This window comes from Rosa chinensis, chromosome 4 (assembly GCF_002994745.2).
Source record: "Rosa chinensis cultivar Old Blush chromosome 4, RchiOBHm-V2, whole genome shotgun sequence".
NCBI classification, from domain to species: Eukaryota; Viridiplantae; Streptophyta; class Magnoliopsida; order Rosales; family Rosaceae; genus Rosa; species Rosa chinensis.
The window spans coordinates 614,930-630,270 of NC_037091.1; the positions used below are offsets into that span (position 1 = coordinate 614,930).

General features: G+C 38.9%; 1 protein-coding gene across 1 annotated transcript; it reads left to right on the plus strand.

Moving 5' to 3' along the window:
• The first annotated feature begins 1,210 nt into the window (after window positions 1-1,210).
• Window positions 1,211-15,142, plus strand: LOC112200613. The gene is made up of 10 exons (XM_024341637.2): window positions 1,211-1,436; window positions 2,469-3,493; window positions 3,938-4,610; window positions 4,705-4,794; window positions 11,677-11,883; window positions 13,080-13,177; window positions 13,392-13,491; window positions 13,623-13,721; window positions 13,854-13,997; window positions 14,878-15,142. The coding sequence occupies exons 2-9, from the start codon at window positions 2,472-2,474 to the stop codon at window positions 13,914-13,916; spliced, it is 2,352 nt and encodes a 783-aa protein (XP_024197405.1). The 5' UTR covers window positions 1,211-1,436; window positions 2,469-2,471; the 3' UTR covers window positions 13,917-13,997; window positions 14,878-15,142.
• Window positions 15,143-15,341: the final 199 nt, after the last annotated feature.

Below are 15,341 nucleotides of genomic sequence, written 5' to 3' on the forward strand. Positions count from 1 at the left end.
AATAACAAACCCTAATCCAAACAAGGTCTAGAGGTGCTGCTACGAGATCAGACCCCCGCGGCCCATTATAATCATCCAGCAGAACCATGGTGAGATGAAAGCACCATGGCCTCCGATCTTCACTCTGTGAATATTGCGCTTATTAAAAAAGGTGAACAAAAATCGATCATCCCGTTCCTGCACGTCGACGGTGCTATTGAGCTGCCATATAGACCGAATTGCTCCTTAAAAGAAGTCGGCATACCATTATGGAAATATTGAGACGAGCGACCATGAAATGGTCCGGAGCGATTAAGGGGTTTTCTTTTGCTTGGAGATTGCCCAAATCCATCGGTTCCTTACCGTCTTTCAATGAGAGTTTAGAAGCTAATTAATTAACGCGCTGTCATTGAAGGTATAGCAACCATAGACCATAGAACTGTTTGCCACAAGATCCAAACCCTAACCCTAGCAAAGAGGTAGATACTCACTAGATAGAGAATAGATCATAGTATTCGTAATTACCTTGAGAAAAATGCTTAAACATTGGCCGGTTTAAAAAATGCTTAGACATTGAGTTTAGTTTTGGTTTTTGATGCTTAAAAGTAGTTTAAAAGTTAAAACCAACTGACTAGAGCTTTTGAGGGAGTAGTAGGTTCTACTGTTGTCCTTTAGAGCTCAGGGATGACCGTGTCTTTTAGAGTTTAAGGTTCATTTTAAAAATCACCTCTACATTTAAAAATGACCGCTCATCGCTAGCTAGAACTAGAAATTGTAGAGATGGTGGAGTGACTGACTAGCCAAAATCACTACCAAATAAACAATACATGAAGAGCGTAACGCCCAATCAATAATAATTAAAGATGAAGAAGAAACGTCTATTAAAACCCAAAAGAAGAGCTATAAAGAGTATACAGCTCAAAGAGAGACCACAAATAATAAAAATTATAGATGAAGAAGAAAACAATTTGGAACTTAAAAGAAGTGCTTAAATCAGACAAAATCAATGAATTACTGTGTAAGTGTTAGTTTCTATAAGATTATCATTAAAAAAAAAGTCAGGGTTAAAGGTCGAATAGGCATAGTGACATAAAGACCTCAGTAAGAGATCGTGAGTTTAGCGGAACACGGAATTGTTATTATAATTCTCAGTTGTTTGTTGATGTAATAAGAAAATGAAAATAAAATAGAAAACTCATATAAGAGAAAAGGGTTGGGCTGGATAGCTGGGCTGGTTGTTTAATACATAACGTAAACCCCCCACTAAATACGTTGAAAAGAGGGAGACCCGACGAGTAGGTGGACCCTAAATCGACCCGACCCGTTTCCTTCCGGCCAAGGGACACAGAGGAAGAGAGAGAGATTGTGTTGTTTGAGTTTGAGATCATCGTCTCGTTCCTCAATTCAACTTCTGGGCTCCTCTTCTCTTCGCTGTTCAACAACAACGAAATCATCAGGTTCTGTTTGTTTTGAATTCAATTCCGTCTGATTCGTTGCGAATTTTTCTCATCCATTCTGGGTCTGTCTCATGTGATTCCTCCTTTTCTCTTCTTTATTTCTTGTTTTTATATGCATATATATTCATTCTAGTTCTTGGGTGATTGTTCCCTCATTCAAGATTCAAACTTTTATGTTTTCATGTTCAATGTAAAAATTTCACCTTTGCTGTTTAATTTTTATTATTTTCTGTAATTCTATATGTTGCTATATAGTTTGTGATGATTCAATACCATTTGTATTTGTTGGGGTTTTATTTTTATTTTTTATTTTTATTTTTTTTTATAATATTTTTGGATCAAAATGCATGAATTTACAGGATCAGCTCCTCTCCATTTGCAGTACCAAGTGGAATGGGCCAGTTAAATCTGAGGGAGAGGGAGGGGTTCTATCTCCTTTACCGAACCAGATTCAACAATGGGCCCTTCCCTTTGCCTGTCAAATGAAGATGAGCCTTATCAAACTTGACAAGTTTCTCAGCATTATATGGACTATAAGTCCATTGCATTTTGATCTTCCCTTCTTCACTTATGCTATAACATGTGTGACTTCACTTACCATCTAGTTTAGAATTAGCCTTTCGTGCAATGTCTTTCATTTATGTTCCATTGTTCGCTTTTATCTCATAGTGTACTTATATATAGAGACAGGAATCCACACAGTGTTGCCAAAAGCTCGACAGAACAATGGCATTTTCCCACACGCAGTAGTAGTTAAACATAAGTTACATTTGATTCTTGTTCCAGTCAGAGCTTAGATCTTATTTTTCTTATATAAAGAAGTATATCTACGAAATAGCTTTCGCCAACATTTTCATTTCTGCATACTTCTGAGTTTTCTATAGAATCTAAGAACAAGCATCCTCATAAAGGACCTTCATTCCGACTAGAATGTGCTTACTAATTTGGGTGATTTCTAATTTACTGGCTACATGTTACTGGCTGGTGTGATTGATCTATTTTTTTATTTAGCTTTAAACTCAATTGGTGCAGATTATGGAGGACATGGACATCGATGATGTGGTTATACCTGACACGCCACCTACCAGACATGGTGTTTGCAGGGAATCTGTTGGTAAAGCCTGTAGTTCACCATTAGCTCACAAGTTGAATAATTCAGACTTTGTTGATGAGAAATCTGGGAATGGGCCAAGGGTCAAGGAGAGATTCTTCTTTGAAAATGGTCAAAATAAAAGAATTGTTATTCGCCCTCCGAGAAATCCTAGCAATCTTGCAATTAAGAATGGCTCCTCAGGAACCAATTCATCTGCTTCCCAGAATGCTCACCTCTTTAGAAGACCAGCAGTGGGCAGAAACTCTAGTTGTGAGACCAAACATTCATCTGGGACCGGAAGCTTGGACAAAGGAAAGTCTATAAGCATTAAAGTGTCGTCTAAATCTTCTGCTTTTCCAGAAAACATGGAAGTTCTTGATTTAACTGAACAGAATGGTCACTCCGAGTTACACAGAAAGGTTTTCCCACATGGAAAATTAGAAGATGTTGCTCAAGGCACAAAAAACTGGCAGATAATGTCAGTTGGCAGTTCTACAGATTGCTCTGCAAATTACTTGGAGAGATCCAGAAATGCCGACAAGGCTAAGGAAAAAATAGATGACAGTACATATAATGGTGTGGGTTTAGCTGTGCCCCTGGGAAAAAGGATTGATCTGCCTACTGAGCCTCAACATAAAACAGAGCATCAAAAGCCCATGGCTCTTCATTCTTTTACCCTGCCAAGAGTCAGTGGCCAGAAAAGGTTGGTAAGGAATGGTTGTATTTCCCCACATAACATAGCAACAAGGTCTAAACAATTAAATGTAGAAAATAATACAAGTTCCAAGAATATTGAACACAGTCATGCTGTCGACGCGGTTTCCAGTGGTTCACCATATGTCATAGGTACAAGTGATGTGGTCACTGAAGAGAATAAAAGGGAAAGAGCGAAAGGGAAAGGGGTAATGGTTCAACCTTCTACACCAAAGGAGAGTAATGAAAGAATTGTTCATACATCAAGCAGGTACATTTGTTCAAGATGTTCTGAAGTAAATCTTATACTTATGTGTTTAATGGGTAACTTAGGCTTACATTATTCAATTCCTGTCATTCTACTGTACATAGTTGGATTCCAATTTTCAAGTATTGTCTTTTGCCATCTTTTCCTCTGTACTGCATAGTTTGTTCTTGTTTTGATTACTCTTGTTTGAATGTTTATGGTAATGTTTTTGGCACTCCACTTCGCCATGTATTTTACCCTCTTGCACTCCCCTTAATGTAGTTATCAATCTGAAAGCTGATAGATAAAATGTTTATGGGCCAATGTTCTTTATTAGTTTTCGAACTCCCCTTAATGTAATTATCAATCCAAGTGCCCGAAACACCGTTTTACATATCAGCTTTCAGCTGCTATCTCTTCAGTCATCAATATCTTTGAACCTGATGACATGATATGTTTTTGCCACAGTCTTCTGAATGATAATATTGAAGCTAATAGAACCAGACATGTTGGCAAAGATATATCTGGATGCTCTGAACGAATAGGTGGCTGGAGAAGTACGCGTAATCGTTCAAGGACATTAGATCCTCTTTTGTCTGATTCAACTGAGCATCTTCCCAGAATAATTAACAGTGCCGGAAACTTTGTAAATCAACATGGAAACAGAGTAGAGAGGGAGGATACTGGGAGGGAAGGAAACTTTGTAAACTTTGCAGACGATCTGAATTCAACTCAAACAGCTTCAACAGTTGTATCTGAGCCAGGCTGGATGGCTGGACAACGTCGTGAAGGAAGGAGAGTTAGTAAAAGGGAGAAGAAACGGGGATTGAATATGGGAAATCATGGTGAATGCTCTACGTTGGATAATGGTGACTCAGACATTATGTTTCTCGGTTCATCTGAGACATCTGAAAGTTCAAAATCATCCAGGATTCACAGACCTCAGTTTCAGGGAATGTTGAGGCCAATTATTGAAGTTGATGAGTTGTCACCTGCTGCAGGTCCCTCTGAACCCCAAGGTATCAATTCCATGAATGATGATTCAGAGGCTAGGGCAAGGCAACTAGAAGCCGATGAGATGTTGGCACGTGAACTGCAGGAACAATTGTATCATGAGGTTCCTGCTTTTGGTGGTGGCGAGGTTAGTGCTTTTTACTAGACTTTGTTTGTGGGTTGTGCAGGTGGAGACATTCTGAATCTTTTTCACTAAGTGTTCATATCTATTCACTTTGTAGCATTTTGATGAACATCTAGCTTGGGCACTGCAGCGGGAGGAGAATGCTTTTACTACGTCATCTAGTGGAAGGCACAATATGCCTCATAGTGTAAGTTCACCTTCATTTTCTAAAATCTGTTATAGTGTGATATGCTAGTTAGAATTAATGTGGTCCTTGTATCTAGTATTAGATATATTTTTTTTTTTTTTTGGATATATGGGGGCCAAAAGGCCCAAAGAACAAACACAAAGAAAACAGTCAGGAAGTAACAACTACATTCCTAGTTCTAATAGTTTCACACAAGTCATCAAGAGCAAGATTCACAACTTGTGGAGGAGGTTGCTGAAAGTACTGCACTCCAAACTCAGACCCCAATCTGGACTTGGAGAGAATATCAGCCACCATATTGATCTCTCTAAACACATGTGAGACTTCACACGAAGAGAGCTTATTCTGCAGAAACTTACACCTACTTATCACACTATGCAAAGGATGAAGATCATCCACCCCTTGATTTAGCATTTGAACTAAAATTTCAGAATCAGATTCAATGAGCACATAAACACACTTAAGGGAGCAGGTGAGCCTTAAACCCAGCAGGAGACCCCAAGCTTCTGCCTCAAGAACAGAACCACTCCCTAAGCAAGCAGAGAAACCAGATATCCAATTACCATCACAATCTCTAATAACCCCCCCAGCTCCAATACTTCCATTTTGAGTTCTAGCACCATCAACATTCAATTTCACCCATCCAGGAGGAGGCTTAGTCCATTTAATAGTCACAGCAACTTTTTCAGTGACACGAGTGTCACAGGTATGAGCACGACCCCATTCAGTCACAATATCCAAAATAACAGTAACAGGGTCAAAAGGGCACCGGAACTCACTATCAAAAATTCTCTTGCATCTCCATTTCCAAATAAACCAACATGTGAAAATAAAGATATTTACCCACATCAGACCACCATAACAACGAAGTTTGCAATGAGTGTTAGCATGCAACCAGCCATTCCAATCTAGGTTCCAAGTCCTAGCAATTGAGTCAGAGCACATAATCTTATTCCATATACGTTGAGCCATGGGGCAATCTCTAAGCAAATGTAGCAAAGTTTCTGGACAATTAGGACAACAAGAACAACTTGGATCAACAGTAAGATGTCTCTTAGCCCTTTCTACATTAGATAGCAGCTTACCATGACAAACCAACCAAAAGAAAGTCCGTAATTTGGGAGGAATAGATAATCGCCAAATATACTCCCAAGGAAATAAAGCAAAGTTTTCATGTTGAATTAAGCAGAGATAAGCAGATTTCACTGAAAATTTCCCATTGGAATTAGCTCCCCAAATCATTTTATCAACCCCGCCGCCATCAAAATTAACAGGAATTCTAACAATTTCATTGATGGTATTTTCATCAAGAACTGAACTTAAGAAGTTCATGTCCCATCCCACATCATTCCAGCAATCATTGACCTTAAGATGAACATCAATAGCAGAGGCATTTGAAATTTTCTGAATTAGGGGTCCTATTCCTAACCAATTGTCATACCAGAAATTAATGAGAGAACCATCACCAACCCTCCAACAAAGGCCTTGAGTAAGCAATTTAGCCCCATAAACTATTCCCCTCCAGGTACTAGAACAGCTAGAAGGACAAGAGTAATTAGACTGGAAAAGAGATTGAGATTTCACATACTTTTTGTTGAGAACATCGCACCAAAGCCCGTTATCTTTCTGAAACATTCTCCAACCAATCTTTGCTAACATAGCCTGATTCATATGAACAGCTTTCTTCAAACCCAAACCACCATTAGATTTAGGCCTGCAAACAAGGTCCCAATTTATCATATGAACTTTCTTTTTTTCATCACAGTCACCCCATAAAAAATCTCTAGACAGTTTATCCAGGGAATTGCACACAGAAATAGGGAGTTTAGCCGTTTGCATTGCATAAATAGGCATGGTAGATGATACAGCTTGAACCAAGGTGAGTCTCCCAGCAAAACTAAGAGCTTTACTCTTCCACCCTGTAAGTTTACTCTGAACTTTTTCAACAATAGGACGATACGTTTGCTTCGTCACATAAGAGTGAATAAGGGGCATCCCAAGATAATTACCCAAGTTGGTAGTAAGAACAGAACCACAAATTTTGCTAATTTTCCGAGTAAGCTTCTTGCGGGTATTAGGAGAGCAGAACAAAAGAGATTTATTGAAGCTTACCTCCTGCCCAGATAGGTTACAAAAGATATCCAAACACCTCTTCATAACTTTGGCTTGAGAACAACTTGCTTCAGAGAAAAGAATCAGATCATCTGCAAAAAATAGATGTGAAATGAGAGGTCCCGATCTAGAGGCTTTCACAGGTTTCCATTTCCCTACATTAACAGCTGAGCAAATTAGGTGAGACAACTTCTCCATACAAAGAACAAAGAGATAGGGGGAGAGAGGATCTCCCTGTCTTATTCCTCTACTAGCTTTAAAACAAGAAGAAAGTTCACCATTCACACAAACCTGGAAGCTGGTAGTAGTTACACAATTCATGATCAATTTGGTAAGCTTATCAGGAAATTGGGCTTCAACTAAAACTGATTCAATAAAACTCCAATGCAATCTGTCATAGGCCTTGGACAGATCAATTTTCCAGGCCATAAAACCTTTGGAGCCATGAGAGTGTTGAAACTTATAAAGGACTTCTTGAGCAATGATAATATTATCAGAAATTTGCCTCCCTGGAACAAAACTAACTTGATTGGGGCCTATGAGATTAGAAAGGTAGGGGCGAATCCTAGCCACCAAAACTTTGGATATAGTCTTATAAAGAGTACAACAAAGGCTAATCGGTCTAAACAACGACATATCTTGTGGGCTTATCACTTTAGGAACAAGAGTAATGAGGGTGTGATTGAGGCCGTCAGGAATTTTCCCATGAGTAAAGGCATCAGTCACCAAACTAACAATCTCAGCAGATAAAAGATTCCAATGCTTCTGGTAGAAAAGGGCAGGGAACCCGTCGACACCAGGAGCCTTTAGACCTCCAATACTAAATAAGGCACTTTGCACTTCCCCAACAGAAATTGATCTACTCATCCAATTGAGAACATCAATATCCAAACTAGGAAAAAGGTAAGGAATGACAAACCTGATGTCTTCAGAGGGATTATGAGTGAACAGAGCTTGAAAGAAAGCAGCAGCAATGTTTTTCATAGTAGGAAGATCAGTGCAAAGCTCACCAGATTGATTAAGCAACCCTTCAATTTTATTTCTTCGTCTTCTCACCATAGTGGAAAGGTGAAAGAACTTTGTATTTCTGTCTCCATTTTGAAGCCAAGTAACTCTGGATTTTTGTTGCCAGTACACAGCTTCTTGATCTCTAATTTGCTCATATTCCCTAATGAGATCTTCCTCCAGATTGACAAGAAAAGGATTATGCTTTTTACAAAGGCTCTTTTGAATACCAGTAATTCTAGCTAAGAGTTTTCTTTTCTTTCTAAAGATATTACCAACAACATTGGTATTCCACTCTTGAAGATCCGAAGCAAGCATATTCACTTTATTGATAATATCTCCATTATAACTCTGCCATTTTCTCTTAACAAGCTCAGGGTAAGTCTCCTGCTGGAACCACATAGCTTGGAAGCGAAACGGTTTATTAGTACCATGAGAATCAACATTAGAAGAGAACTGTAACAGTAAAGGGCAGTGATCTGATTTCATACGAGGAAGGTGTTGAATGAAAGCTTCAGGGAAAGCAAACCTCCATTCATCAGTACAAAAACCCCTATCCAACCTTTCTTTAACTCTTTTATCAGTCCAAGTGAAATCTGGCCCCTGAAAACCAACATCAATCAAACCAAAGCTATCAACCCAAGTTTTCATACCACCAAATTTACCAATCAAGGATCCTCCATTTTTGTCTGCACTACTATAAAGTTCATTGAAATCTCCAATAATCAACCAGGGTAATTGAATATTAGAAGAAAAAGTAGATAAGTAACTCCAAAGAGAATTCCTCACCGAATGAGTAGGACTAGCATATAAAGCAGTAAGGATCCATTCTTGTCTATTCACCACCACCTTAACAGTGACAGACTGAGAATTACTATCAACAAAAGAAACAGAAACTTTATTCTTATCATATAAGACCCAAATGCCACCAGAGAAACCCCTTGCTTCCTCAACCTCGGCATCAGGGAAACCATGTCTTTTAAGAAACCTTTTAACACGAGCATAGGGCACACGAGGTTCACATATAACAAGAATATCCATCTTATGTAAATTAATAAAATCAGAAATTGCTGATCGAAATTTCTTACCTCCAGCACCTCTCACATTCCAACATAGTAGTTTAAACATTGAGAAGGCAAAGAAATAAAGGGCAGACACCCAATTAAGCATCAGTCATACCTTCCCCAACTTGAGAAGGCAGACTATCATTATTAGTCAACATGCTAATATCAGCAAATGTTTGTTCAACAAAGTTCTCAGATGCCTCTGACTTAGACAAATATTTTCCGGAATCCACCAAAGTCTCCTCTGGGGGACAATGCCCAAAGATCGCTGAGATTCCATTACCAAGGACATTAGCATCCACATTTTCAAAAGAGAGCTTTTTGAAAACATGGGGCTGCTGTTTGGTAACGGATGAAATCAACCCTTTTGCCTTCCTCTGGTACTGCATAGCAGCTTTGGAACCACTACTACTCCCAATATTAGAGACATCTTTCATAGGAAGTCGAGAAGAACTTTTAGCATGCAATGCAGAAGAAGAATTCTCTTTCAACACAGATTTATGATTACCATGCCCAAAAGAAGATTGTTTACCCGGAGAATTGGTGTTCTTCAAAGTGGTAGTAGAGGTAGTAGTACTCTTGGTCTTAGCAGCCAATGTAGAATTCTTCTTCTTCTCTTGGAAACTCTGCCATAATTTCACAATAGGGGGGTTATTGTCAGTAGGAATGTCATTCATGGTCGGCTCAAGCTCCATAGAGTCAATACCACCCTCCTCTTGCAGAATAGCAAACCTAGAGCCATTTGTAGCATTCTTCTTAGATCCTCCATTTTCTCCAACTCTCTTTTTGTTTCTGTAACTCATTAACATCCAGGGTCCCATATCCTCCTTGATTATAGCATTCTGAGATTGGGGAGTCAAAGGTGACTTGTGGGAAGCATCCACCACCTGTTGGGCATCAATCATATTGTTTTCGGTGGAGTCATTGACGTCACCAATCACAGTAGCAATAGGAGCTTGGGGTTGAGCTGAATCACTGAGACTAGAATGAAGAGTGGGACATTTATCCTTAGAGTGACCAAAACAACCACATTCAAAACAGATTAGTGAGATTCCCTCATAAACCACATTATAAGCAACAGATTCAACTTCAACAAATGGACGTAGAGGTTTGTTTAGGTCCACTTCAATGCAAACACGAGCAAATTTCCCTCTTGACTGGCCAAGAGTAAGCTGATCAACCTTAACAACATCACCGAGAATTTTACCAATTTTGGCCACAGTATAATCCTTAAAGTATTTGACAGGCAACCCAAATATTCGAACCCACAGAGCCATTTTACCAATGAATTCAGTCATGGGGTCAAAATCAGGCCTCCATTTTCTAACAATTAGGGTCTGCCCGGCCAAAATCCAAGGTCCACCACAGAGAGCAGTGTTCATATCTTCTTCCAAGTTGAATTTGACAATGAAAAAATCATTGGGGAGGTCAATGAGATGCCAACCCCCCTTGACCTGCCACTTCCTTTTCAGACCTCTCAACATAAACTCAAAAGAATTGGTAGAGTTTGGCCTTCCCATAAGCTTAACAATCACAGCACATCTCCAATCATAGTCCAATTTATTATGCACTTTTTCAGAGAATGAAACATTTTGACCATGCTTACCATGAGAATAGATGCAGTCCTCATCCGTGAATTCAAACTCCTCCGTCATGGTTTTTCGATATCGATCCACCGAATTCTTAAGCGTACTTGCATAGCTCAACGGGGGTTGCTGGGTAGGAGCAGACTGAACACTAGAATCAAGATCCTCCATCTGAAGAGCTTCCAAATCAGAAGTGATATCACCACCATTCTTCACACGTTTTCGTTGCATCACCGTTGAAACACAATCTCCGCCGCTTCCCGGTGGAAGGGCGGAGAAGACAAACGCCGGCGTAGCCACCAGTCCCCTTAGACAACCCAACGATTGCCAAGAAGAAGGGATCAGCGGAGGCCAATCGGAATCGGAAATTGGGAACAAACTAGGTTACGGGAGAAAAAGAAGCAGGCGCGTGAGGCGCGTTCTTTTTCAAGTTATTTCGTTTTTAGATTGTTGGTGAAAGTAGTATTAGATATTTTATTACTCAGATGTAATCATTGTACTGCTCTGTCTGTCTGAGTGGCCCAGGCCTTTGTTCCTATAATCTGAAAAGGGAAATGGGTTTAGCTTTATATTAGAAGGTTATTTTAAGAATAGGGTTTATCTTTTGTGTTGTCTTGGAGTACCTCAGTTGGAACAACTTGTATGGAAACTGTGATTGCGTGCAAAGCTATTTTGAGATGTGTGTCTGGAATGTCGTCTATGGAGGTCCTCATGATTAAAGTTAAATACATGATTTATTAGTGTGCCCTGGTGCAAATTATCTGTAAGCATGCCAGCATTCAGAAATTTGGTCAATGGGCAACTTTTGTTCTTTTCCAGTATGAAATTTAGTGAATGGTCAATTGGGAGATAAAAGTAAGACATAAAAAAGAAAAATGTGAGGCTAAAGGTTTATTGAAAACATTTTCATATGAGTGCATGTGCTATATAGTTACTTCTTTTCTTTGTTTCTTTTTGAAACGCAAGTTAAATGATAGTAGATGAGGATTATTATTCCAATACAAATGATTTTGTCCCTTTGTTTGTGGATATTAATTTTTCTATATAATGACTGCATCAATTATGTTGTTTGTAGCAATATTCTGTGTTATTATTTTGTGTTTTATGTTATGTAGAGAGGCTCCACAATATTGCATTCTCATAGACAGCCCCCGTCACAATCGTCTCAAAATCCTTCAACAAGGAGAGGAGCCCAGGCTCGAGTTCCCAGCCATTCTACAATGGCACAGTTAAGGAGTCGCCTTCGCAATCAGGCTCCTAGAGTATCAAATAGAAGAAGGAATCTGCGAGTTCCTTTTCCTTCGGACATGGATCTAGACATGGTACTTATTTGCATCCTTTCTATTTTCTAGGACCTGTTTGAAACGCTTTATTTTCCATCTTTTATTTAGTTTCTAATTAAGAAAGCAGGAAGAGAGGAAGATAAAAAAGAAGGAAAATTCTCTGTCATGGAAGATGTTTCTTTATCAATCCTCTCTCTATCTCTTCTTCTTTCAATGGATGGTGTTTCAGAAAATAAAGAATCAATAAATGTTGAGAATGAAAACTAAGTTCAATTTGAATGGTTTTTAGTTTTATCTATTTTCCATCTTTTCCTCACGTCTTTCGTCTCTCTGTACTTTCTCATCTCTGGCTCTTCTCTTTTGTTTTAGTTTAACAAGATACAAGACATTATTAAACACATCCTTTTTATTATGGACTTCTTGCTTGGGGTGATTTTATGATCAAATATACCTTGAAGAGATGATAAGCTATCACCTGGTGTGTGATGAAGATAGTTATCTTGATTGTAGGGTGGGTCACATGAAGATAACGTGCCGTATTAAATATTGTTTTATAATAATTACATATCATGTGTATAAAACGTTATCTAGGAGATCATCTTGTAGCTTCAGTCAGACTCTCTTTCCTTTCTCCTTCCATAGCCATCGTAAGCACCACCGTGCCTTCTCTTTCTTGCTACAGCCACCCACCTCTCCCTTTTCTTCTCTTCCATCCCCCACCTCACCATCATCTGCTCCTTTCTTGTTCTTCTCTGTTTCCTATCACCATATGCACTCACTCACTCACCATCATCCTTTCGCTATTGCAAGCACCACCGCGCCTGCTCTTTCTCCCTACAGCCACCCACCTCTCCCTTTTCTTCTCCTCCAGCCCCCACCTCACCATCATCTGCCCCCTTTCTCGTTCTTCTCTGTTTCCTATCGCCATTCACTCTCTCTCGGGACCAAGTTGCTCTTGAGCGTGGGTATATTATCTCGGCTTATTCAAAATTTGGTATGAATTATCTTTTAAGATTGCTGGTCCATTTGAGAATTATAGTTTCATTTTATTTCCTGTCTCCAAACAAGGAGTAAAAGCTCAAGAAATATATGATAGTGCAATAGTCTATTGGCAATACTACTAAAATTGATGGCGAGATATAGTTGGTTCTTTAATAAAAAAGTTCTCTTTGTCAAGTTACTCTTAGTTTTGCTTGTTTTCTGTTATAAATTGAACTCTCTGTTATCTTATGCAGAGACTTAATATACTTGAAGCTTTAGAGACTGCTGTTGGGGATGTTGGAGATGTGGGATTGAATAATCACATGTTTCGACTTCAGCGGGATTTCAATGCGTAAGATTCTAGTCTTTGTTTTCTATTTGTCTAGTGTATCTGTAAGGAACAAAAATGGGTGCTGGTTATATTCATCAGTTTCATACAGGCATTGAGAGCTTTGACATGATTAATCTTTGTGACTTTGGTTGCACCCAAAGCATTTTTTGTGTTCATTTGTTTTTTAAATATCTCCATTCAAATTTCAATACCTTGTACCCCTGTTTTCTTGCAGTGATGATTATGAGATGTTATTGGCACTTGATGAAAACAATCATCAACTTGGCGGTGCAACAGCTAATCAAATTAATAATTTGCCTCAATCTACAGTACAGGTAGGTGCAGTAGAACATAAGCAAATACAGAAAAATGATCTTAATAAATGCTCATTTGTTGTAGTGGTTGTGCACCACATTTGCAGTTTTACCTGCTCTGATATATTGTTTGTGGTTCCTTTGTTGCATAGACTGATGCCTCTGAAGAAGCTTGTGCAATCTGTCTTGAAACTCCAACACTTGGAGAAACAGTTCGTCATCTTCCTTGCTTGCACAGATTTCACAAAGATGTAGGGACTTGCACTCTTCTTTAGGTAGCTTTTTTCTTGGAAATGAAGCCATTAAATATCTCACTATTTTCTGTTTTTTTGGTTCTTTCTTCTGTCTCTCTCTCTCTCTCTTTGCCCTCCCTCTATTCTCAGTGTATCGATCCATGGCTCAACAGAAAAACTTCGTGCCCAGTTTGCAAGTGTTCGATCAGTTAGCTTGTGCTGTGATTCAGTGCTCAGGCCATCTTGTGATTACAGAATATCTTACTACTGCACGCAGTAGTCTTTTGAGATGAGGTATATTCATATATGTTCTGCCTCAGGATGTTGATAGTAGGGAATAAGAGTTTGATGAAGTTGTAGTATTATAGAATAGATTAACACCGGAGAAATCATTAAAAGTGGAAATATTTAAGGTATCTAAGCTATTATCTAACAAATCAACTAACACTGGCCAAGCCTCATTACAATAAATGTCTCTGTGAAGAGCTCAAACACTAGCAAAGCTATACTAACGAGGATGGTAGACCTCAACATCTTGGCTTCGCTGTGTTATATAGGAACACACCTGATAGGTGTGGGAGTGGGTAAGTTAGAGTCAACTTTTGGTTGTTTTTGTTTTTGTATTTTTGGCTTTCGGGTTGACATTTTTTAATAGGGGTCACCACTGTGAAAAGTTTCACTTATGGTTGGCAATGGTGTTCTCTTTAGTAATAATATAGGTCATATCTGACATAGAAGAGTTTGCCCAATTCCTTGAAATACACACGTCAAAACATTTGATAGAAGCACCCAGCAATGCATCATGTATTTTGACATTTTGTTGACAGGATCACGTATTAGGGCTTGCAGTCATTATAATCTGATCTGTTTTGTAATTGAATTGTTGCCATTCACTTTTGCCCCAATTAAGTTAAATCTCTAGCTTCATTATACGACCCAGGAGTTTACAAATTGTGATGCAAGGCTATAAATTCCACGTGAGATAATGAGATATTACTCTTTCAAGACCATTTTATCTAATCAAGTACCTTGACATGTATTGAAGATCCATGAGGAGTGTGCTCTGCACTATGTTAAAATGACATATTCAAGTAGCGCCTGATTTTTATCTTCCAACTTTGTTGTGTTCCTCAGCAAGCCATCTAGCTTTTCAGTTCTAACCTTGGCTTTATAGGGTACAATGGAAGCTCCGGACATCTCTTTTGCCATTGGTAACAACTGATCCGCGTGCTGAGGTGACTCGAGAATGCCGACGAGCTTTGAATGTGAAACTCCTGATTAGATAGTAAATCTGTAACTTCTAGTTATTGATTTTTGGCAATGTGAGCTGAGATGGCTCGTTGTAATTCTAGCTGAGATAGTTTCGTGTATTTTCTGCATCATGCAATGTCGTATTTATGACATTAAATTGCAAGGTTATACTGGTAATTGATCTCACATGGAATAAGGTTCAAGTGTCTTTCAGGGAAAAAGTGGCTTGTCATTAGAGAGCCTGGTAGATGAGGATTGTTGTGTTGCTATGAGTAGCAACAAAAGAGAGGCCAAAATTGTCTTTACTTTCATCCAAAATATAACACAACCAGAGGTTATAGAGTCTATTATGAGTATTAGTTGAGCAACGCGCCATGGACTGAAAGG